Genomic DNA, 22,393 nt, shown 5'->3' on the forward strand with positions numbered 1-22,393 from the left:
TACCAAAGTGGCCAGGGGATGAGCGAAGGGCAGATCGGGGAGGGGAGATGGTGGTGGGAAGCAAGAGAGGCTGCTGTGTGTCTGCAACAGCCAACCCTGCAGCATCCTGCCAGGTGTGGCACATTATCACCCTCCACACAGGAGGAGGCAGGGTTTGAGATTGAAGTTGACCTCGCTGGCTGCATTTGGGATGGAAATGACAGAACGAAATTAGTGGCCTTTGATATAGTGAGGGGATCAATAGGGAACAGATGAATTATTCAGTAAAAACTGTTGACAGTTGAGTAACCATCTGGAGGAAAAAAATAAACCAAAGTTGGATATATGCCTCACAACCAAATTCAAGGCAGATCAGAGATTTAATATAAAAGAAATGAAACCACAAATTACTGACAGAACCTTGGGGCACTTTTTATAGCCTCATGTTGGAGAAGGCTTTTCTGTTTGTTTTCAAATCCAGAAGCTATTTGTAGGAAAAGATTGAGAAATATAAAAGATTGCTAAATATTAAAATAAAATTTTCTACATGGCCATAATGTTTATTTTATTTGATTGATTGATTGGTTTTAGAGAGGGAGAGGAAAGGGAAGAGAGAAGAGAGACAGAGACATCAATTTGTTGTTCCACTTATTTATGCATTCATTGGTTGACTCTTATAAATTATGTGCTCTAACTGGCGATCAAACCCACAACTTTGATGTATCAGGACAATGCTGTAACCAACTGAGCTATCCAGCCAGGCCTACCATAAAGTTTAAAAACTGAAAAAAAAAATTGAAATTCATATCAGAGATAAAATGTTAATTTCTTTTATATAAAAGTACTTTCTACAAATCAGTAAGAAAAGACCTACAACTCAATAGAAACATGGGGGGGTATGGATAATTATAAATCATTTAATACAAATCGTTTGTAAACATGTGAGATGTTCAAGCTCACTGAAAATAAGAGAAGCATAAATTAAAATTACAGTGAAAAAACATTTTTTTAGCTGTCATGTCGACAACCTGGGAGTTTGCTAGCACTTTGCAGCATAGGCACCTGCGTGCATTGCAGGTCAGGTTCAAATCAGTACACCTTCCTCGGAAGGCAGTTGGCAGGAGCTAGCAAACATTTCTGACCAGTGGCTTTACACCTAGGTCTGTAGCTTAGAAATGACATGTGTTGTCATGTGTGTCTCAGTAAAAAGATGGGAAAGTAATTGGAGAGGACTGCTGAATAGTTCATGAAAAGTCTGGGATGGGACGCAGACGACCTTAGAAAGAAGGTAGTGGCTCATCGTGCTCTGCGCGGACAGTTCTGGAACTTGGTTGTTAGAGATGGAAGCCAGGTGCAGGCCAAGTGTGGAAGGTGCTACATTTCAAGAAGAGGATGCAAATACATGTGTGACCATGGCCATGCTCCTGAGACAACTGGTGATGGTGTTGGCCGTCTGGAGAGAGGCTCGTCCTGGGCACCCTTATGTCATTCGTGTTCCCTGGGAGTGGGTTTCCTATGCAGAAAACAGAAATTACAGATGAATAGCCCTGGCCGGTGTGGCCACTTGGTTGTGTGTCATCCTGTACACGAAAAGGTCGCTGGTTCAATTCCCGGTCAGGGCACTTGCCTGGGTTGCGGGCTCAATCCCTGGTAGGGGGCGTGCGGGAGGCAGCCGATTGATGTTGCACTCTCATGTCGTCGTTTCTTTCTCTCCCTCTCCATTCCTCTGTCTCCAAAAATCAATTTAAAAATATATATACTTAAAAAATTACAGATGAATAAATACAAGCAATTTGCTGACCATTAGGTCCAAAATTGCATAGTATTAAAAGCTTCTAAAGTGAAAGCTAACACTGAAGTTTTAGCTTTTTTATTTGTTTGGCCTTTTGTCTTCTGGATATAAATAAGTTAACTTTTTTTTTAGGAGGTCAGCTTTGCCACAAAGCTGTACCATAGGAAAAGGACTAATATGTACTGATCACTAGCTGTGTCTGGGTGCTAGGTGTTTTGTCTCTTTAATAGTGATATTAATGTAGTTTTTTCCATTCACAGTGGTGACTTTCTCATTGCATCCTCATAGCAATCTAAAGACTATTAGCTGGGATTTTCTTCGTGTTGCAAAGATAGCCGAAGGCACCGAGGTTTATTGTCTTGCTCAAGACAACACAGAAGACACTTGGGCAGCAACACTTTGTCCACCAGATTCCTTTCTTCAGTAAATGTTCACTGGTTGCAGTTTCTAGGGTGATTGCTACTTTAGGGTCCTGGGCTGGTAAGAACGTGGGTTTAGGGTGTTGTTTCACTTGAGAAAGTTTCTTAATACTCCAGAACTGAAATCTATCCCCCATAAAATGGGAGCTCTATTTCTCAGGGATGGGGAGGAGCAGGGGAGAGGAGGATCCAGCCTGGAACAGATGCTGGGTGAGTTCCAGTGGCTCCCGGGTCACTTCACAGGCTCAACAGTTATGAAGCTGCATTTGGTTTCATAACTTCACAGTGTGACGTGCTTCTGTCCTGGGAGTGTTTTTCTGCTGAAAAGTAAGGAATACTTTTGTAAACCTAGTTTTGTGTGCCAGCCCCCTCTAGATCTGGGGCTGCAGGTACCTGTCCCCATCTGCCGTACATTCAGAATTCGATGTCCATTTGTGGGGGGGGGGGGGGATTGCCCGTCCCCGGGAGCCCAGCTATGGCCCTGTGGGATTGAACACCCGTCACAATCCCTATTTTCATATGCTGTATTGCTTTAAATATTTCTTAGAAAATTCCTCTGCGATATATTTTTAGCCTGTTTACTTTTGCCTCCTGAGGGGTAAGGTATAAGATAGGAACTCAAGTTTCTGGTTATTATGTACACTAGATTGATCTGGCTTATCCTTGTTCTAGAAAAATAGAGGCACCCTGGCTGGTGTGGCTCAGTTGGTTGGGCGTTGTCCTGTGTACCAACAGGTTGCTGATTCAATTCCCAGTCAGGGCACATACCTGGGTTGCGGGGATCCCCGTAGGGGGCATGCGGGAGGCGGCTGATTGATGTTTCTCTTTCTCTCACCCTTCCTCCCTCTCTCTCTAAAAATCAATAAAAATAAAAATATGTTTTAAAAATCAGGCTTAGGTTTTTTTTGAAAATTATATAACGAAAATCACCACATTGTTTATTTCTTTTTTCTCTTTAACCTGAATACAGGGTCAACAAACCTTTTTGATTAGCTAAGCTACTTGAATAAGTTTGATACCTAAAATTAAATGCCCTTTTTTGTGAGCAGGCATGTCAAACTGAGGCCAAGCCCTCCCAGCTGCGGGAGCCGGTGGAGCCTCTGTGTGGCTCTGTTGTGCCGGTGGAGCCCCTGTGTGGCTCTGTTGTGAATACTCCGGATTGCCTAATAGGCTCACCTAATCTTCTTGCAGATGAAGAAGATTTTAAACAAGATATGGCAGCCTTGAAGGTAAAGTAGGGTGTTGCTTATTCTTTCTGCCATGAAGATAAGAAGCTTGAACAGTGAAAGCCGGTTTTGGCTGACTTGCTTTTGAACTATGGAAACAGTTATCTCTCCTTTGCTTTCTTTCAGGTTCTCCCACCCACAGTATACTTGAGAGTAACTGAAAATATTCCTCAGATCATTTCTTTCATTGAAGGAATAATTGCTAATGGGCATGCTTATTCAACAGCAAGAGGTGGGGCTATTTTATAAACACTAATTGTTGGTAACATTGATGGGACTATGAGAAACTGGACATATTCTTATGAGTTGTTGGAGAGTGCCAGATGTTTTACTGTCTCAATATGATTCCTACAGTGAAAATGTGAGGTTTTCTTATGGTTATTGTCTTTGCATAAATGGCTGCATCAATTCTTTTTGTTGTTGTTAATCCTCACCCGAGGATATGAGTGGAAAGGAGGGGGAGAGACAGACAGACAGACACAGACACACACACACATACACACACACACACACAGATTGGTTGCCTTCCACATGCAACTGAGTCTGCAACCGAGGTACGTGCCCTTGACCAGAATCGAACCCGGGACCCTTCAGTCACTCTGTTCACTGAGCCAAACCAGCTAGGACGCATCAATTCTTTTAAAAAGTATTTCCACGGTTACAGGAAGAGATGACCATCTGGAGAGCTAGTCTAGACAAGGCAAATGTGGCATGATGCTAACAATGTTGTACTAGATGTAGGTGTGCAGGTGTCCTTTGAGTCTTCTTTCAACTTTGTTCACATTTTTCATAGCAAACAGTTGAGGACAATGGCAGCACCTCAAAAGGTCCACCCCCTTGTGGAAGACTGGCCCTCAGACTGTCATCTCCTTGGATGGGCAGTTGTCTTTTTGATGGACCAGTGAACATCCTGACACTTTAGGCCCTGCACACTTCAACACACGTCTCTGAATAAAAGACGTCACCCTATGTAACCCCAGTGTCATGATCAGAGCTGAGCTGCTGGACAGTTCCCTAATAGCATGCCCTGTCCTCTGCATATTCACACCTACCTCCCCACATCCTCATCTAACTCAGGTTCTTTCGTGGTCCTACCTGAGGACATAAGCTACGTGGCAGGGGCCCCTGGCCCCTGGAAACGTGTGTTGCCTTTCTCAGTAGCCTATGCACGTGGTTGTGTCCTGTCCCTTTAAGACAGTCCCCACTTTGTTCCCCTCATTACGGGCTCGTTGAAGAGACTGGCCAGGCCAGTTGTCTTCGGAACACCCGTCTTCTGGATATGTGTGACCACTTCCTGTTGTAGAGCTTCATTGGTTTAGGAGCTGCTGCTTTTCGGTTGGTGGTTTCAGGGAAAGACTGGCAGCCTGGCGTTTTGCTGCTTCTACGATTCAGCATTGTTTTCAGCCATATCTCTTCCTTTCCAGTCATTCTTCCCAGGTCTAAATCCTCCTTTCTCTCTCCCAGGAAGTTTTCTTTACTGCCCGTAGCCGAAACGCACCTTCTCAGCTGTGATAGCCGTACTGTACCACTTGGTAGCCAATCATATGCTGCCTCCGCTTGCTGTTCACATTTTCACTTTTTGTCAGTTCTTGGACCAGGAAAACCTTTTGCTTTTCACAAATAACCCATTAGAGAACCTAGCCGGGGGTTGGCAGCATTCAGGTACTGCAATACTTGTTGCAAGTCAGTAACAAAGTGGAAAGCATGATCATGGACATGATTCATAGGGATTATTGGCCTGTGAGCACCTTTCTTTCGTGGTCGTACTTGAGGGCATAAGCTACATGGCAGGGGCCCCTGGTCCCTGGAAATGTTGTTGCCTTTCTCAATAGCCTGTGCATACAGGCTTGCAGTCTTTTACTTTATCTTGTTTGCTATGTTTAGATTTTATTTCCAAGAAAAACTTGTTTTAAAGGGCTTAGGTGACTGAACTGGAATTGTTTCCAGAAATACAGGAATTGTTTTCCTGCTGTCATATAACGTGAAATAAGACACATAAGCCAGCTAAACTGATTAATGTTCATGCGCTGCTCAGAGATTCCCATCCAAGCATACTTTAGGAGTAAATGCTGTTTGTTTTATTACTATGCTTTATGGTAAATTTTAATTATGATAAACATAATTAATTTAAAATAAATTTCACTTACTGAAACTCCATTCATTTGGACTTTGTGACAGTTTCACAAAGCTTGGTTGTAATTTGATCTTTGCACTATTTGTGAAGAAAGAATTTGTTCAGCAAATGGATGCCATAAATAGAGGTCTGAGGAAAATGTTTCATCCATTAAAGGGAACAGTTTCTTTCTGTTTTAAAGCATTTTCAAGTGCCGTTTACATTCTAACTTACTTCTCCCACTTTCACCAGTTTATCCCAGCTCGTAGTTGGAGCTCAGGAACAAGCTCTGAGTGAAGGTTGGGGACGCGGACTCTGAGTCGTCTGGGGTCTCTGTTTCCCGGCGGCCCCCGCGTGCTCAGGCCAGGACTGACTCCAGCTCCGATAACCCCTCCCCTGCGCGGCTGGACGTGCAAGGGCTGGCCCTGGCTCTGCAGTGACCTAGCGGAAGGTCACCTTGCACCCTCAGTCTAAAAACGTGGACCGGATGCACTTCGGTGGAAGGACAGCTACGGGAGGCTTGAGTGCAGCGATGTTTGTAACCTAAGTAAAAAGACAGCCGTGGAGGGTATCCGGTTAGGAAAGGGTTTCTTTGCTGATCGCTGTGTAACATGAAGCCCAGAGCTGAACGCAGGCCAATGGTAACACTCACTTTTCCTTTTTCTTGTTAAAAAGAATTGCGTCAGCATTTGACACAGAACTTACTCCTTTGTTTTCACTTTTACATCCAGACATTCATGATGTGTCCAAATGCATGTTTTTAAAAAACAGTGCTGGTGGTGTTAATTTTGATTTTAAAATATAGTACAGGAGGCCAAATGAGGGCCAGATGCCATATTCTGTGTTTCAGTTCTAATCACTTGTTAGCTGTTAAGCTCATGTAGATGCTGACATTTAAGACTGAGAAATGAAATTATTACCTTTATAAAACAGGCAATGTCTACTTTGATCTGCAGTCGAGAGGAGACAAGTACGGCAAGCTCGTCGGTGTGGCTCCTGGTCCTGTTGCAGAGCCAGGTGGGTGGACCCCGGCGTCCTGTCCCGGCTTCCGGGGGCTGACGCACAGACTCAGCTTCTCTTTCCCAGTGCTCGGTTGAGACCCCCACTCTCTCAGAGGTGGTGCCAGACAGCTGATCACAGCTGTGTTTTATTTTATTTTTTAAAATATATTTTTATTGATTTCAGAGAGGAAGGGAAAGGAAGAGAGAGATAGAAACGCCAATGATGAGAGAGAATCATCAATCGGCTGCCTCCTGCATGCCCCACACTGGGGATTGAGCCTGCAAACCAGGCATGTGCCCTGACCAGGAATTGAACCATGACCTCCTTGTTCATAGGTCAGTGCTTAACCATTGAGCCATGCTGGCCAGGGATCACAGCTGTGTTTTAAATTTGATTCTGGTCCTAGCTGGTTTGGCTCAGTGGATAGAGCGTCAGCCTGCAGACTGAAAGGTCCTGGGTTCGATTCCGGTCAAGGGCACATGCTCGGGTTGCGGGCTCAATCCCCAGTGGGGATCATGCAGGAGGCAGCCAATCAATGATTCTCTCATCATTGATGTTTCTATCTCTCCCTCTCCCTTCCTCTCTGAAATCAATAAAAATATATATTAAAAATAAATAAATAAATTTGATTCTGTTTTTTCAAATAGAACTTGTAGAGTATAAAGGTCACACAGCATATGACACATCCCTCCCCTCTCCTGCCTGGGCCTCCAGCTCTTCCTGGAGAAGGCACCTTCGCCCATTCTCACGGCTCCTTTCAGAGATGGTCCCCGCATGTGAAACATGCATGTAAGCTTTCTTCATGTCTGTTCATGGCTCGATAGCTCATTTCTTTTTAGCAGTGAGTAATATCCCATTATCTGATGTACCACAGTTTACTTATCCACTCACCTACTGAAGATCTTGTTTCCAAGTTTTGGAATGTAAAGAGAGCCCAGAACTGGCTCATTGTACAGACTTCAACAATAACCTAACCTTTCTCTTTTGAGTCTCTTTACTCTTTGAATGTGATTGGCATTCTGGTAATTCTCCTTTTCGCTCTATATGATTTTTTGGGGGGAAAGTTACTCAAACTCAGTTACTGATAAGCACAGCTGTCTTAGGAGACAGACTGCAGAAGAATGAGTGCGCTAGTTCAGGACACCTCTCAGAAAGCAGCATCACCGTGCGTGTTTGAAATCTCAACTCATTCATTATTCAACTCACTGAAACTGGCCTCATGCTGACAGACCTCATTCTACTGGCATATTTTAGGTGAAAGTGTTTAGTAGTCTTTCCAGCCGTCAGGTGGGGGGAAGAGGAAAACATGAATGAGGAATGTGAGGTTACTATAAGAAGGAGCAGACTCTTTGGAAAGTGCTTTAGTTTTGTGACTTTGGGTTGGTTTGTTCATTCTAAGTTCTCAACCCTGTTGATCAAACACTTTTAATTGGCAGGTGATTCGGACAAGCGGCATGCCAGTGACTTTTCCCTGTGGAAGGCAGCCAAGCCCCAGGAGATCTTCTGGCCCTCTCCTTGGGGAAACGGAAGACCTGGCTGGCATATCGAATGTTCTACCATCTCAAGGTAAGGTTTTCCTGGATTCTTCCCGTCGGTGTTGATGTGAAAGCTCTAGCAATGCCTGAGTTGGCCAGTAGAGGGCGCAGACAGGACAAGTTTGGTCTCCGCACCAATGCAGACAAAGCAAGGAGTTTGGAGGAAAGCTTAACACTCAGAGGGGACTGGCTGTAAGAAGGGAAACAAAACAAAAACATGGCTTATTCATCTTTGCATCAGCACTTTCTTTTCAGTAGGAAAGCCGCTTTACGGTTCAGGTTTTGATTTCCCATCTCCTACAAGCCGGCTCCAGGTTGCCTTCATCTCTCTGCCGAAGTGGGTTTAGGGAACACCAACCCTCCACTGAGGTGAGGGCAGAGCCCCTCAGGGACAGGGGACCGAACCACCTTTCTCCTGCCGCTCTCTCAGTCCACAGGCCCTCACCCCAAAGCTGGATCAGAACCCATCGAGCGTTATCCCCAGGTTCTGTGTGTCTGTCTCCTCAGTCTTCCATCAGCCCTTTCTCAGGACGCTTCTGTCCTGGGATCTCTATAAACACTGGTCCCCCGTGACCCTGACCCCTCCAGCAGCCTCCTTTTTGTTTGCTTCTATCACCATCTACATGTGACCTGCTCCTGCCTGGCTTTCATCCCAGCGTCCCACTGACTCTGGTCTCCTGAGGGCACCAGTGACCAGGTCACTGACAGGCAGCCTGATGCCCTCCTTTTCCCTTGGCCCCTGGGAAACAACTCTCTGCTGGTTTTGGCATCTCTGCTGGGGCCTCCTCCTCCTGCTTGATCACCTCTGCAGACTGTTCCTTCGCACTCCCCACGCTTCTGCCCATGGCCACATGCCCCTTTTCGTGTGTGTGTGTGTGTGTGTGTGTGTGTGTGTATGTGTGTGTGTGTGAGAGAGAGAGAGAGAGAGAGAGAGAGAGAGAGAGGCAGGCATACCACATGTGCTGTTCTCTTCTGTCTCTCTTCACTTAGCCATCTGTCCTGGGAATTCCCTTGTATCAGTTTGCTGAGCTCTTCGTCATTTGTCTTCTCGGCTCCTAAGTGCTGCTGTATTGTGTGGCTTACCCATTGTTCATTTAGCTAGTACCCTATGGAGGAGCATTTAGGTGTTCCAATACTTTGCTCTTACAAATACCTGCAGTGAATAACCTGGTGTATGTATTTCCTGTTTGTGGAGGTGAGGGGTTTTCAAGTATCATATTAACTCAGATTTTATTATATTTGATGTGTTTTAGTTCATTGCAGATATTTATTATAATAATTCTTTGCAGTGGAGTTATAAGTTTTTAAAATTAGAAACATAAAGTATGCTTAAGGTGAGCATTTCAAACTACTAGCTACACCAAAAATTTTCAGATCAGCCAACCCAGTCACCCTCAATTGGTTGTTGTATGTGGTGCTGTTTTCTGGCTGGGTATAGCAGTGGTAACTATCTTATCTATATATATAAAAGCCTAAGTGACCATCCAACCGTTTGACTGCTTGACCCGTAGCTATGATGCGCACTGACCACCGGGGGCGGACACTCAACACAGGAGCTGCTGAGCTGCGGTGACTTGGCAGCTGCGGTTCTCGGGTGACACACCCGGAACCAGAGAGGAGGGAGCTCGATTCTGGGGTGTGTCACGAGAACCACACTCTTGCAATCCGGAACCCCTTGGGGGATGTCAGAGAACTGGTTTCGGCCCGATCCCTGCAGGCCAGGCTGAGGGACCCCCCCACCAGTGCACGAATTTGTGCACTGGGCCTCTAGTCTCCTGTAATAGAGCACTGTGCCCCATGCACTGTCCCCACCCTAGTTTCCTTTTGAGCCCCACGTAGGTTTACCCTATCCTACCAAATGGAAAAGCCTTGTCCTCTGAGACCCGTCCATCCACATTTTGTTCATTCTAGTTAAGACTCAGCAGGCAGTCTCCCTTTCCACCACATCCCCCCGCAGCCCTGACCTTTGATGACTTCTACATGGCCCATTTAGAAACACATCCAGGCATTCCTGAAATGTCAAACTCTCATGTTACTATGAAGCATGGGCCCAACTTTTCATCAAAAACAATTATGTCCATCTCACAGTCATACATTAATACAGAACCACTTATGTATTTATTAATACTTGTTGGTTTAATAACAATGTGGAGTATACATTGGATTGTAAAAAAGTATTTAGTTTTAGATTCAATTAGTTACTGTAAAGCAGGTAGAAAGCATTTAATAAATTTCAAATCTAATGTTACCATTAAATATTTCATTTTGTTGAAATCTAAATAATGAAAATAGACATTGTATTCCTTTTTAGCTGTCTCTTATTTTAAAATAGGTCTAATGTACAGACATGAATAGAGACTAATATAATGAATACCTCAGATCCACAGTTTAGCTTTATTAAATCTTAACATCGTCATATTTGCTTCAGATCTTAAACTGAATCACTCATTACAAATGAGGCCCCTTATGCTCTCCTACCCAATCTGCGCCCTCCCACCTCACACTCTTCTTCAGAGCATTTGAATTTCAAGGACTGTAATAGATTCTCTAAAATCCATCACTGAGAATGTACAGTAACAGACAACCCACTCAGCCAGCACCACTTTGCTAAATGCGACGGTACAGTGCGGGTTCTTCTGGAGCCCAGGAGCCAGTGGGAGAAGGTCAACCTTCAGCAGGAATGGACTCAGCGAGGCTGTGGCATCTTTAAAAATGTCTATTTTGAACCATTTTTAGGAAAATTCACGATGGTCTGCATTCCAGCCTCGCTGTGTGCTGGGGCAGGTGGCCTCACCACCCCAGCCCCCACAAACCAGCATTTCCACTGTGCTGTTGAGTTTTTCATCGATTTGTGCATTTTCAATGTCTTCTGAAGCAGTGCTAGTGAACCTGGATTGTTCACACTGGTACAGTTTTCGCAGGTGGTCTGGTGAGAGTTTCCAGGCCGAGTGGTCGGGCCAGCTGCTGCACTGTCCCATCAGCCGCACAGCTTTGGTGTGCAGTTTGTAGGACATGAGGTTTTCCAGGATGTATAGCACAGCGTTAGAGCGGAAGTGCCAATAGCTGACGTGCACTGATTTGAATTCTATAACCTTGTTTGTCAAATAAAACCGCTAAGTAGTTAAATTTTCAAAAGCCAAATTAAAAATTCTCTTGATTTTATAGTTCTATCTCTTGTTAAAGGTGGAAAACCACTAAATTTTACCTATTGAAAGTAAGAAAAGGTAATTTTGTAAGTTTTTTTAAAAAACCATACCTCTGGAGCAAAGAGAATTAAATTTTTTCACTAGGAGGAAAAGCTATTAGGGATTTTTATGAATTGTCTTTAGTAGGAGGAAAAGCTATGGATGAGGGATTTTATGAAGTAAAAACAAAATTATGGTTTCCATTTGCATCAGTTAAGCCAGTGATTCCTAAAGTGGGCGCTGCAGCGATCCAGGGGGGCGGTGATGGCCACAGGTGCATTTGTTTTAACTTTTTTTGTATTACCTTTCTATTTTGAGTTCAATAAATAGTTTCATAATTTCAAACTTCAATGTTTCTAATTTACACCTTTCTTTACTATATTTTACGAAAAAGGTAGAAACATTAATACATATATCTTTCTGTTTAATTGCTATTAAAATTTTTAAAAAAATAATTTCCAGGGGGCGCTGAGTAATATTTTTTCTGGAAAGGGGGCGGTAGGCCAAATAAGTTTGGGAACCACTGAGTTAAGCTTTCACACGTATTGATTTAAAATTGAGATCCATTTATTTTATTCCTTGCACAAAGGCTGGAAGGGTTAGATATAAGATGAGGGTTGGAGAAATACGCTGTTTGATTGAATTAATTCACAGCTCTGTGCTGTGTCTTGCAGTTTGGTGTTTGGAAGTCAACTGGACATCCACTCGGGTGGCATAGACCTAGCTTTCCCGCATCATGAGAATGAAATCGCACAGTGTGAGGTCTTCCATCAGTGCCAGCAATGGGGAAATTACTTCCTGCATTCTGGTAAGTAATGACCTCAGAGGAATTGTTCTATTTCAGTCCTGCCGTTTTATCTTTTATTGACAAAACAGTTACATTTGGAAATGCATAGATCAGCGAAAATAGGTCAAGAAGTGGAGCTGTCTCCTAAATTGTTTTTGAATTTTAGTCAGTTGGACATGAACTTCCTTGAATGGGAATGAGTCTGCCTTTTGGGAACTGAAATATGAATGACAAGAATATGGAAAAGGCTTTACAGTGCTGTTCTATATAAGTTTCCTTCTAATAAAACTATTGAGGGTTTTAAGTAGTATGATGTAATCATTATTCGGAATATGCCAACTTTGAGCTATAATATTGTCACCATCCTCTAATACCACTGCCTCTCATTTCACTGTTCAAAAACCATAGTTGGCTAACACCAGCCATCTGTTCTCAGGAGCAGATTGTGACACATGCGTTGGAATTCCCTTTGATGCCTGGGAAGATTCCTATGTCCAAATTTTGACAAAGGTCGTGGGGCAATGTCAAATTGGTCCATTGCTTTTTGGAATGACAGCTTAGGTATTTGGTATTTGGCAGTGATAGGGTTGGGAGCTGCAGATAATCAGCATCTGAAACACAGTGCATTAACAAATACCATTTCTTTAAGTCCTTGAATTAAGGAAACTAGGTTATTCCAGTGAAATATATAGAGATGCTCATTTTATAATGTGCCGTCGGCTGCTTAAAGTCTGGAGTAAGGGTTCACTTGGGTTTTCTTCATGGCAGTGAACTGATGAGGCTGCACGTACCGCAGTGTCTCCTTTATTCTTGAGCTGTCCTGGGTGGCACGCCCACCCTCGCTGTGTCCCCCAGGTGCCCGGGAACCAGCATCTCTATTCTCTGCAGTGACCAGCTCGTTTCTGACTGCCTCACAGTAGTCCGAAAAGAAACAGAACTGGCCGAACAGCTGTGGACAGCATATGGGCTGTTTGCCCTCTAGTATCCCACTTTGTGCCCCTGCATAGAACTCAACAGTAGCCAAATCTCCTTTATTTCTGCCAGCGAAGGGCCTTGCTGGGCAGATTCCCTAAATAGAAGGGCAAAAGCCTGATGGTCCTGGTTCCATGTTCCCCTTCCACTGTGTTAACTGTCTGAGAAGTCAGAGCATGATCCCTCCACAGACACTGCGTCAGTTAATGCTCGTGAGGAGTTATGGTTTGCTCTGGACACTATGAAGTGCAGGTGCCCTTCGGTGAACCGTGGGTCTAGGAGTCAGTACTAACACTTCTTCATGCTCTCAGCTAATGACAGGTGTTTGGTGGCCATAAAACAGCAGGTCTTGTTTACCTTTACTAGTAAGTGTGGGAATGGGAAAGAAAGGGGTTTTGTTGCTGTGTTTTGTTGTGACTTTTACCATCTGTTAAGGCACTCTACGCTTCTCCATGACATTCACACCTGTCCTGGAGAAAGAAACAGCAGTGCCTCCTGACACACAGGAAAATGAATCTGGCCCTTTACATACTGGGGGTGAAGTAATACCAAGGTCTTGATAAGTCTGTGAAATTCAGTTGCAACAGAAAATCTAATTGCTCTCAGAGACCTGCAAGCCCCACTCTGCAATTCTGAACATCTGTAAGCAGCTTTTATTGCCGGGTGGGTGCCTGGTTTGCAAAACCAGAGATTTGTCATTTCTTCAGGTGTTGAGTCGGTTAAAGCGCCGTTTCTAAGTTACAGGAAAGGGGTAGAGTGTGCACTGTTTCTGAGTGTCGCAGTCCGTCTGTTCCTGTCTGAGTTCTGACTCAGCAGTGGTTCCTGTCCATTGCCCACTGTGGGCTGGGTGTACCCGACGCCCTTGAACCAGCATAGCTGTGGGCTCCATCTTCCTGGAGGGTTGACGGTGGGTGATTTGGGGAAATCTTCTATCCACATGTACATGGGTGTTTGCATATTGGAGAGGGCAGCACTTACGGTTTCCTTTCAGTTACCTGGGCAGCTGCAGTCGGAGCCCTGTGCTCAGGCACCTGCTGGAGAAGCGCCCACTTTACCTCCTTCCCCTGTACAGATGGGACGGAGCAGTCCCTCTCTTCCCCCCATTCAGAGTGAATGACTGTGTGTGTTTTTTCTCCTCAGGACATTTGCATGTAAAAGGCAAAGAAGAAAAAATGTCCAAATCACTGAAAAACTACATCACTATTAAGGTAATGTGCTTTTCTGTGTTGCTGCCAGCTTGCTGAACCTTGTTAAACCAGCTGGGACTAAATACTCTTTCTTTTTCCCCCCTGAAAAGTGCTGCTCTCTCCAATATGCAAACACCCATGTACATGTGGATAGAAGTTTTCCCCAAATCGCTCACCGTCAACCCTCCAGGAACCTTGTATATGTGACCCCAAATCTCTGATTCCCAGTTTCCCTGGCCCCCCTTTCCCCATGGCCCTAAGGGGCTACTCCTACTTCCGGGTCTAAATACTCTTTTTTTTTTCATTTTCTTTTTATTGATTTCAGAGAGGGAGAGAGAGAGATAGAAACATCAATGATGAGAATCACTGACGGGCTGCCTCCTGCACGCCCCCAACTGGGGACTGAGCCTGCAACCTGGGCATGTGGCCCTGACCAGAATCGAACCTGGGACCCTTCATTCCACAGTCTGACGCTCTATCCACTGAGCCAAACCAGCTGGGGCTAAATACTCTCTCTCTCTTTTTTTTCCTTTTTCTGAAAAGTGCACAGTGGTATTTCTCTATTTCCTGTTCTCTCTTCTTGTATGGCTCTCCACTGTTTTCTGTTGCCTTTTTAAAAAAGATTTCTTTTATTGATATTTAGGGAGAAAGGGAGAGGGAGAGAGGGAAACATTAATCAGCAGTCTCTTGCACGCCCTGTACTGGGGATTGAGCCTGCAACCTGGGCATGTGCCCTAACCAGGAATCGTACCAGCAACCCTTCTGTGCACGGGTGGACGCCCAACCGAGCCACAGCAGCCAGGGCTGTCGGCTTTAGTGGTGGACTTCTTCCTCCCCCCCTTTTTTTTTTCTCCATGCAGCTCCAATCATGTGTTTGTTTTTTTTAATTGTTTTATTGCTTCAAGTATTACAAAGAGTATTACATATGTCTCCTTTCCCCCCCCCCCACCCCCGCCCTTGACAAAAACAGAAAGGCCTTTGCCCTTTTTGTTTTTAATGATTTTATCTTTTGAATTACATTTGCTGGATTCCTTCCCCTGTTTTTGTCCCTCTGTTCCATCACCAGCCCCCTCCTATCTAGTGTAGCTTTGGGTTTGTTTGTTTGATTGACTGATTTTTGCTTTTTGCTGGCTTCTTACCTTTCCTGGAAAATTTCATTGTGTTGTAGAAATGCAGGCTGAAGTGTGAATTTCCGTATGAATGGTAATCGAGGGCACTAATAGAATACTTAAACACAGCTTGATCCTCCCTTGTCTTGGGGTCTATAATGCCCAATTTAGTTGACAAGGATAGTAAACAGCCCTTCATCACCTAAATACCAACCACTGAAGCTATTCCCACCAGATTTATAATAAACCAAAAGGGGTGTGCTCCTCAAAAATAGTCTTTTATGTATTTTACATAAATAGAAATGTCTAATATTATCTTATACAAACTTTCAAACATACAGAAAAGTTAAAAGAAATACTTATATACTCACCATGTAGACTTAAGAGTTTAGTATTTGTGTGTGTTATTGTCCTGAACCATTAGAAAATACATGTAGACATCATGAGAATTCTTTCTGCATGCAACTCTTAAAAATAAGGATGCTTTCCTACGTAACCTAAACACCTAAAAAGTTAGCAATTTCTTTTCTGTTTTTTTTTTATATCACCATTTATCCCCCCCATACCCTCTTTCACCTCCACCCATTCCCCTCCTTCCTAAGCAATAATTTCTTAACAATACCAATTATCTAACCCATATTTTGATTTCTGCATTTACCCCAATGTCTTTTACAGCTTTATTTTTTAACCAGGATCCAATCAAGGTTTATGCACTGCATTTGAATGTTGTGTCTTAGGCTTTAAAAAAAATTGTTTTTAATAGTGGTAAAAAACACATTACATAAAATCTACGTTAACCTGTTTATGTGTACAGTTCAGTAGTGTATTATGTTCACATGGCTGTGTGACAGATCTCCAGAACTTTTCCATCTTGCGAAACTGAAATTCTGCACCCAGTGAACATATCCCCCTTTCCCCTCCTCTGCCCCTGCCCCCACCATTCTACTTTCCGTTTCCATGACTGACTGCTCTGGGCACCTCATATAAGTGGGATCATAGAGTGTTTGTCATTTGTGACTAGCTGATTTCACTTAGCATAATGTCCTCAAGGTTCATCTGTGTTGTAGAGTGTGACAGGATTTGCTTATTTTTTAAGGCTGTTCTGTTTAGGCTTCTACTCTACAACAGTCTCTCTACTTTTATTTTCCCTGTGGCATTGACTTTTTGAAGAAACCAGGCTATTTTTTCTGAACACCCCACATCTGGAATTTGCCTGTTGCTTTGTGGTGTCATTTAACTTGTTCTTCTAGCTCCTGTATTTCCTGTAACTGGAAGTGAGGTCTCAAGGCTGATTCCATTTAGGTCAAACCTGCTTGGCGGAAACACTCCATCAGTGGTGCTGTGGACTTCCTCTGGGATCACAGCGTCAGACTGTGGGACCCAGTGATGATAAATTTGACTGCTTGGCTAGGGGATGACCACAATGTCTGCTGTAGAGATGTTTCCTTTTTGTGAATCTCGAGAACCTGCGAGATAATGTCATGTCAGTATCTTGTTCCCAACAGCCTTCTGCCCTGCAGGTTTGGCATCCTTGGTGCGCTCCACCTTGGTGCTCCTTTCATTGATTCTTGCAGTTGTGCTGGTCTCATTCTGTTGCTTCTTTACATTTACTATAGTTAGCATTCCCCTTTAAAGAAAGGGTTTTTGTCTTTCTCTGTTTCTTTTCAGTGCCACTACAGACCTAAGGATTTACTTTGTGTATTATCAACTCAGTCTTTATCCTTTTTGTGCTGAAATTATCCCACATTTGGACAGGGAGGGCTCCTGTGTCCTGAGCTCGTGTCTCGCCTGCATCCTTGCTTTCGGCCCTGATCACCTTTGCATCCTCCCAGACCGGCCATTTCTCCGAGGTGCCTCGCTGCCTTTGTGGGGAAATGGAACTTTGAACCGAGATCTGAGCACCTAGTGTGTTTATTGCTACTGGAGTGCAAATATCTCCTTGAGATACTGCTTTTGTTTCCTTTGGATTTATACCCAGAAGCGGAATTGCTGGATTATATGGTAGATCAAGTTTTAGGTTTTTTTTGAGAATTATAATTTTTGTGTATGCAACTATTGAGCTAAACCTTTTTTTTTTTTTAATTCTTGACAGTGTTTCCAGCAGGTGAGACCTTGTCTAACCTACTCATGTGCCCAGGTGTCCCCTTAGTGTAAGTCCCTGCACCAAAGCCAGCACATAGCCAGAGCAGATGCTCCAGCCTGGGCTACTTTCTAAACAGCATCCTTAAACCCCCGAGAGCCCCCCCACCCCCACAAGCCTGGCACGGGGTCCAGGCCAGGTGTTTCCTCCTAGCTGTAGCATGCTGGTTGCTGTTGCCGAGGGGAGGCCAGAGATACCATTGGACAGAAAGGGGTGGGCAGGTGTACAGAAGGGCTGAGAACGTCTCCTTTAACTCTCTGAGGATTCAAACACTCCTCTCGGAGCCCGTTTCCCTCGGTGCCCAGCATTGGTCAGTCGGTGGCACGGTCACTGTGGGTGGCCTGGTCGGGCCAAGCAGAGCCCTAGTGTCTTTCCTGGGGCCACACTGGAACCCATCGTGAGGTTGGGCCCTTTCTCCCCTTCCTCCCACACCCCATGTCTTATCCCTTTAAAATCATGCAGAACTTTCCACTGACCACCAGAGAGAGGTTTTGTTGAACATGGTGCTGTCTTAATGATTTCTGATACGTTTCCCCATGTTATCCTTTCTGATATGGAAATTTTCACTTCTTTATGCAGACATTGTGGAAATAACCGAGAGGGTGATACCAATTGGGCTTTTATTCTATGTTTACTTTTTTTCTTTTAATCCTCACCCAAGGATATTTTTCCATTGATTTTTAGAGAGAGTGGAAGAGAGAGGGAAAGACAGAGAGAAAGAAAAACATCGATGTGAAAGAAACATTGATTGGTTGCCTCCTGCATGCACCCTGACCAGGCCCCGGGCTGGGGAGGAGCCTGCAACCGAGGTATGTGCCCTTGACCAGAATCGAAACCGGGGCCCTTTGGTCTGCAGGCCGATGCTCTAGCCATTGAGCAAAACTGGCCAGAGCTATTTTACGTTTACTTTTATCAGAGGCAGAATGGTTTATTCTTTGAGAAACATACCTGCTTCAAGTTCAGTGTCACCGGAGAGAATGACCTGGGCATGGATGTTGCTTGTTCTGACGTTACCACAGCCAAGCTTTCTGGACTGTCTCCTTCCTGCTCCTGGGAGCCTGTCCCTCTCACTCAGCCAGGAGCTGTGCGTGCCTCCTCCTCCCTGTGTCCCTTCCTGAGCACAGTCTCTCTGAGGTTCCCAGGCTGCTGGGTGGCCTCTGGTGGTGGCCGTCCTCTCATGACGAGGGTGAGAAAATGGTGCCGTGGTGAAGGCTCCCAGGCCATCAGCAGAGCAGACTCCCGATGCGCCTGGTGGAGCCGGACTCCAGGCAGACAGGCCTCTCCTCTCGGCCTTTCCCACAGACGCTGGGACTGAATGTGGACAGTCAGCAGGGAAATTGCAGGGAAAGTGCTGAGTTTGAAGGCAAAACAAAGCTTTTCATAACATTCCTGATTGCTTGACGTGTGAGAACTCACCTCTGAGTGATGCAAACGGGAAAGACAAGCACCGTACATCTCTCCCGCATCTCTCTCTCTCAGGACTTTCTGAAGACATTTTCCCCCGACGTCTTCCGGCTCTTCTGCCTGCGGAGCAGCTACCGGTCAGGTGAGCCGACAGGGCCTTTGGGGGATGGTCACAGCGTCTGCTGTGTGCAGCTGGGAGAGACTACTCTGACAGTGTGGGGAATACCAAAGTACTGGCTGAGTAATAAGCACCGTCTTGTTAGTGTGGTTGTTCATCCCCTAAGGCTTGGGCTCAGAAAGTAAGCCCGAGGATGCACTATTGCATAATACCAGCACTTGGCTAGAAGGTTCCAGAAGCTTACGGAGGCCATGGGTTTCCAGTCAGCCCTCCCCGTCCACTCCCCTTCCCTCCCCCTCTATGGGGTCTGGGCCCCGGAGTGCCCTCCACTTCCTGCTCCATGAACACAATTGGACCGGCCGTGCTCACACAGGGACGGAACCAGGAGCCCTCAAATGCGTCCCACTCAGGGCAGGCAGGCCCTGCTGTGCTGCGCTGTGTGATGCTCGTGGTGGGGGTGGGGTGAGGGGGATGGGGATGTCTAGCACCCTGTCCCTAGGGCCAGAGGTCTCCTCTTCTCTCTGGAAGGCCAGGTTTGGGGACACCCGGCACTGCCGTGCCTGACTTGACCACTGTGACAGTAAGATGGCGCCGGTGTCTATGGCCCTGCAGGAGCAGGTGCCCTTTGGGGGTAGGTGGGCTCCTCAGCCTGTGCACTGGGCATAACCATGTGACCAGGGAAGCAGAGATTGGGGTGATGCAGCCACAGTCCAAGAACGTCTGGGCCAGCAGAAGCTGCAAGAGACAAGGCAGGACCCTCCCTGAGGACCTTTGGGAAGGGTAGCCCGGCTGACCCCTTGATTTCAGTTGTTTTTACCCCCAGAGCTGCAAGAGAAGAAATTGCTGTTTTTGCCCCCAGATCTGTGGTACTGAGGCACGATACCCAGGACACTGGCCCCCACCACTTGGGGAGCAGCTGACACGTCTATCCCTCTGGCTGTGCCTTTTGTGGGGGCCTGGACGTGGTGTCCAGTGGCTCAGGTGGGCTGGCCCAGGTGGGAGTTCTTAAATCTGTCTTCACGTACTCTACCACACTGAGTTTGAGGTCTAATCCTCTCCCTCTCCTCATGGCACCAGGTGGTCTTTGAGCTGCGTCAGGTACCCAAGTGAATGTTTCTGTTTCCAGAGTCAGCTGTCTGTCCATCTGTCAGCGAGAATGGGCCCCCTCAGCCAAAATGTATAGGGAGAGGTTTTTCATGTTTCTTCTGAGGTGATGAGAGATACCCGAGTCAGGACAGACTGGTCTGCGTGGTTCAGGCCTCAGGGAGGTGCAGGATAGGGGGCAGCTGTCCCCGCTCCACTGCTGGGTTTCTGGAGTAGTGTGAGGACGGCCTGGCTAAGAAACTGAGTCTGCAGGTGTGGGCATGCTCGACGGGCACCCCCAGCTAATCCTTCCCCCTTCCTCAGCCGTGGACTACAGCGACAGCACCATGCAGGAAGCTCAGCACCTCCTCCGGGCCGTGGCCGCGTTCGCCCAGGATGCTCGGGCCTACATGAAGGGGCAGCTGGCTTGCAGGCCCATCAGGGAAGACGTGCTGTGGGAGAGGTGGGTGCTCTCCCAGACCTGCCCAGAGGGCCCTGGGCGCCAGCAGGCGCTGGGCTGCCTGGAGGGAAGCGAGGCTTTTGGAGACTAAGGCTACTTGAGTGCTGGTGGGAAGGTCCCTCAGGCTCTGTGGCCTCGGGCAGGTCTGTGTCCGACTGTGGGTGGCTGTGAAGGTTGTAAATAACGTGCCAGGATGGGTTTTCCTGCTGGTGTTTATTAGAGTGAACTGAACAGAGGCCCTTGTCACTACGAGGGTGAGGGCAGGTGCAAGGCCGGAGGGAAGAGGGGGCTCCAGGGCTTTGCCTCCACAATTCAATGCTCTGGCCCAGATGTGGACGCTGTTTCTCACAATGGCCAGAACTGGTCCCAGGGCCTGCCCAGCTGCAGGGTGGCCCAGACCCAGTCCTGCCCCAGGCCCGGAGGGGGGCGGATCCAAAGCAAGTGGGGCCTTTACCTCCAGTAAAGAGGGGCAGCAGCGAGTTAGATGAGGTAAAGCCTGTGACAGGTAGTGGGTGTGAAGGTGAGACCACACAGACGAGAGAGGAAGGCCCAGAGGGCCTGAGTGTCCTTGTGGGCTGGGGAGGAAAGGGAGAGGATGACCACCATGGAGACTGCGCTGGAGGGGCTGACGGGAGGAAAGAGAGGGCAGCTGGGGTGGGAGTGGGACACAGGCCTGCTCGCCTGAGGGAGGCTACCTGCTGTTGGCTGTGAGTGACACATGTTTCTCATCTAAGGCTCAACCACACACAGGCTGCTGTGAAGGCCGCCTTGGCGGACGACTTTGACACGCCTGGGGCGGTGGATGCCGTCTTGGATCTCATTCACCAGGCGAACAGACAGCTGAAGGTGGTCACTAAGGTAACTCCAGTGACCACAAAGTAGGGTTTTTGTTTGGTTGGTTTTCCCTCATAAAGAACAGATGCCACTTCCCAACTCTCTCAGGTAACCATCTCCCACAGCCGGTGGCTTCCAGGCCTCTCCTGACCTTCCCTAAGTTCCTGAAGCTGCTTCAGCCGAATGGGGCCTGCCCTGCTGGCCCTGCAGGAGGCACCGCCTCCCAGAGCCCCAAGCAGTAGGTGCGGCTTATGTGGGCACAGAGGTCCCAGCACACTGGGAGCCGCATTGCGTGCTGGCTAATGCGGGAGCACACAGCCTTCCTGTTTGCTCGGAGGAAGCTGAGTTCACTGCTAAAACGTGAAATGAGGGAGGAAGCCCTATGTTGGGACCTTGACTCACTCTGTGCCCACCCAACCTGACCCTTTTCTGGGTCTTGGTGTCACCCCACTCCTGAGGCTCTGCCCTCATGACCCAGTGACCTCCCGAAGACCCCGTCTCCTGAGACCACCATCATGCTGGGGGCTAGGTTTCCATGTATGCAAGCGTTCAGACCATAACATCCCCATATTCTAGGTGGGCGGGCTCAGGTGCAGGATTAAGTTACTGACCCGGGTCGTCTGGCTTGCAGAGTGGCAGCTCCAGCAGTTAGTCCAGGGCCCCCTGCCAACTTGTCCGCATGGAGGCACAGCAGGCAGAAGTGACCTGTTACACCGTTGCCTTTAAAGAGCCTTCTCTGGGTCATCTGTCACAGGAGCCTGGCGGTCCCAGGAGCCCTGCTGTGTTTGGCTCCATCATCTCCTACGTTGAGCAATTTTTTGAGACGGTTGGAATTTCTCTGGCAGAACGACAGGTACACCCTTCTCTTTTCAGTCCTCAGTGGTGGGATATTTACAAGCCAATCCAATAAGGACCATTTTTCCCCTTTAATGGATACTTATAAATGCCAATTTATGTGCTCAAAAGTACATTACATTCCTTAAAAAGTCAACACTCAGAGCTAATATCTTAAAATGAAATTGCAACAATTCTGAGAAGCAGCAGCGCA

The 22,393-nt window shown here is 46.6% G+C and overlaps 1 protein-coding gene across 1 annotated transcript in view; it reads left to right on the forward strand.

The window, feature by feature from the left end:
* The window catches only part of CARS2 (cysteinyl-tRNA synthetase 2, mitochondrial), a 35,082-nt gene that overhangs the window by 9,308 nt on the left and 3,381 nt on the right, over positions 1-22,393 (forward strand). Inside the window, 11 exon segments of the mRNA XM_014454202.1 lie at positions 2,338-2,433; positions 3,240-3,419; positions 3,543-3,648; positions 6,463-6,546; positions 7,968-8,097; positions 11,926-12,059; positions 14,151-14,218; positions 18,926-18,992; positions 20,376-20,514; positions 21,246-21,369; positions 22,100-22,198. Coding sequence (XP_014309688.1) covers positions 2,338-2,433; positions 3,240-3,419; positions 3,543-3,648; positions 6,463-6,546; positions 7,968-8,097; positions 11,926-12,059; positions 14,151-14,218; positions 18,926-18,992; positions 20,376-20,514; positions 21,246-21,369; positions 22,100-22,198 — 1,227 coding nt within the window.

Source organism: Myotis lucifugus, unplaced genomic scaffold (assembly GCF_000147115.1).
Source record: "Myotis lucifugus unplaced genomic scaffold, Myoluc2.0 scaffold_33, whole genome shotgun sequence".
Classification (NCBI taxonomy): Eukaryota; Metazoa; Chordata; class Mammalia; order Chiroptera; family Vespertilionidae; genus Myotis; species Myotis lucifugus.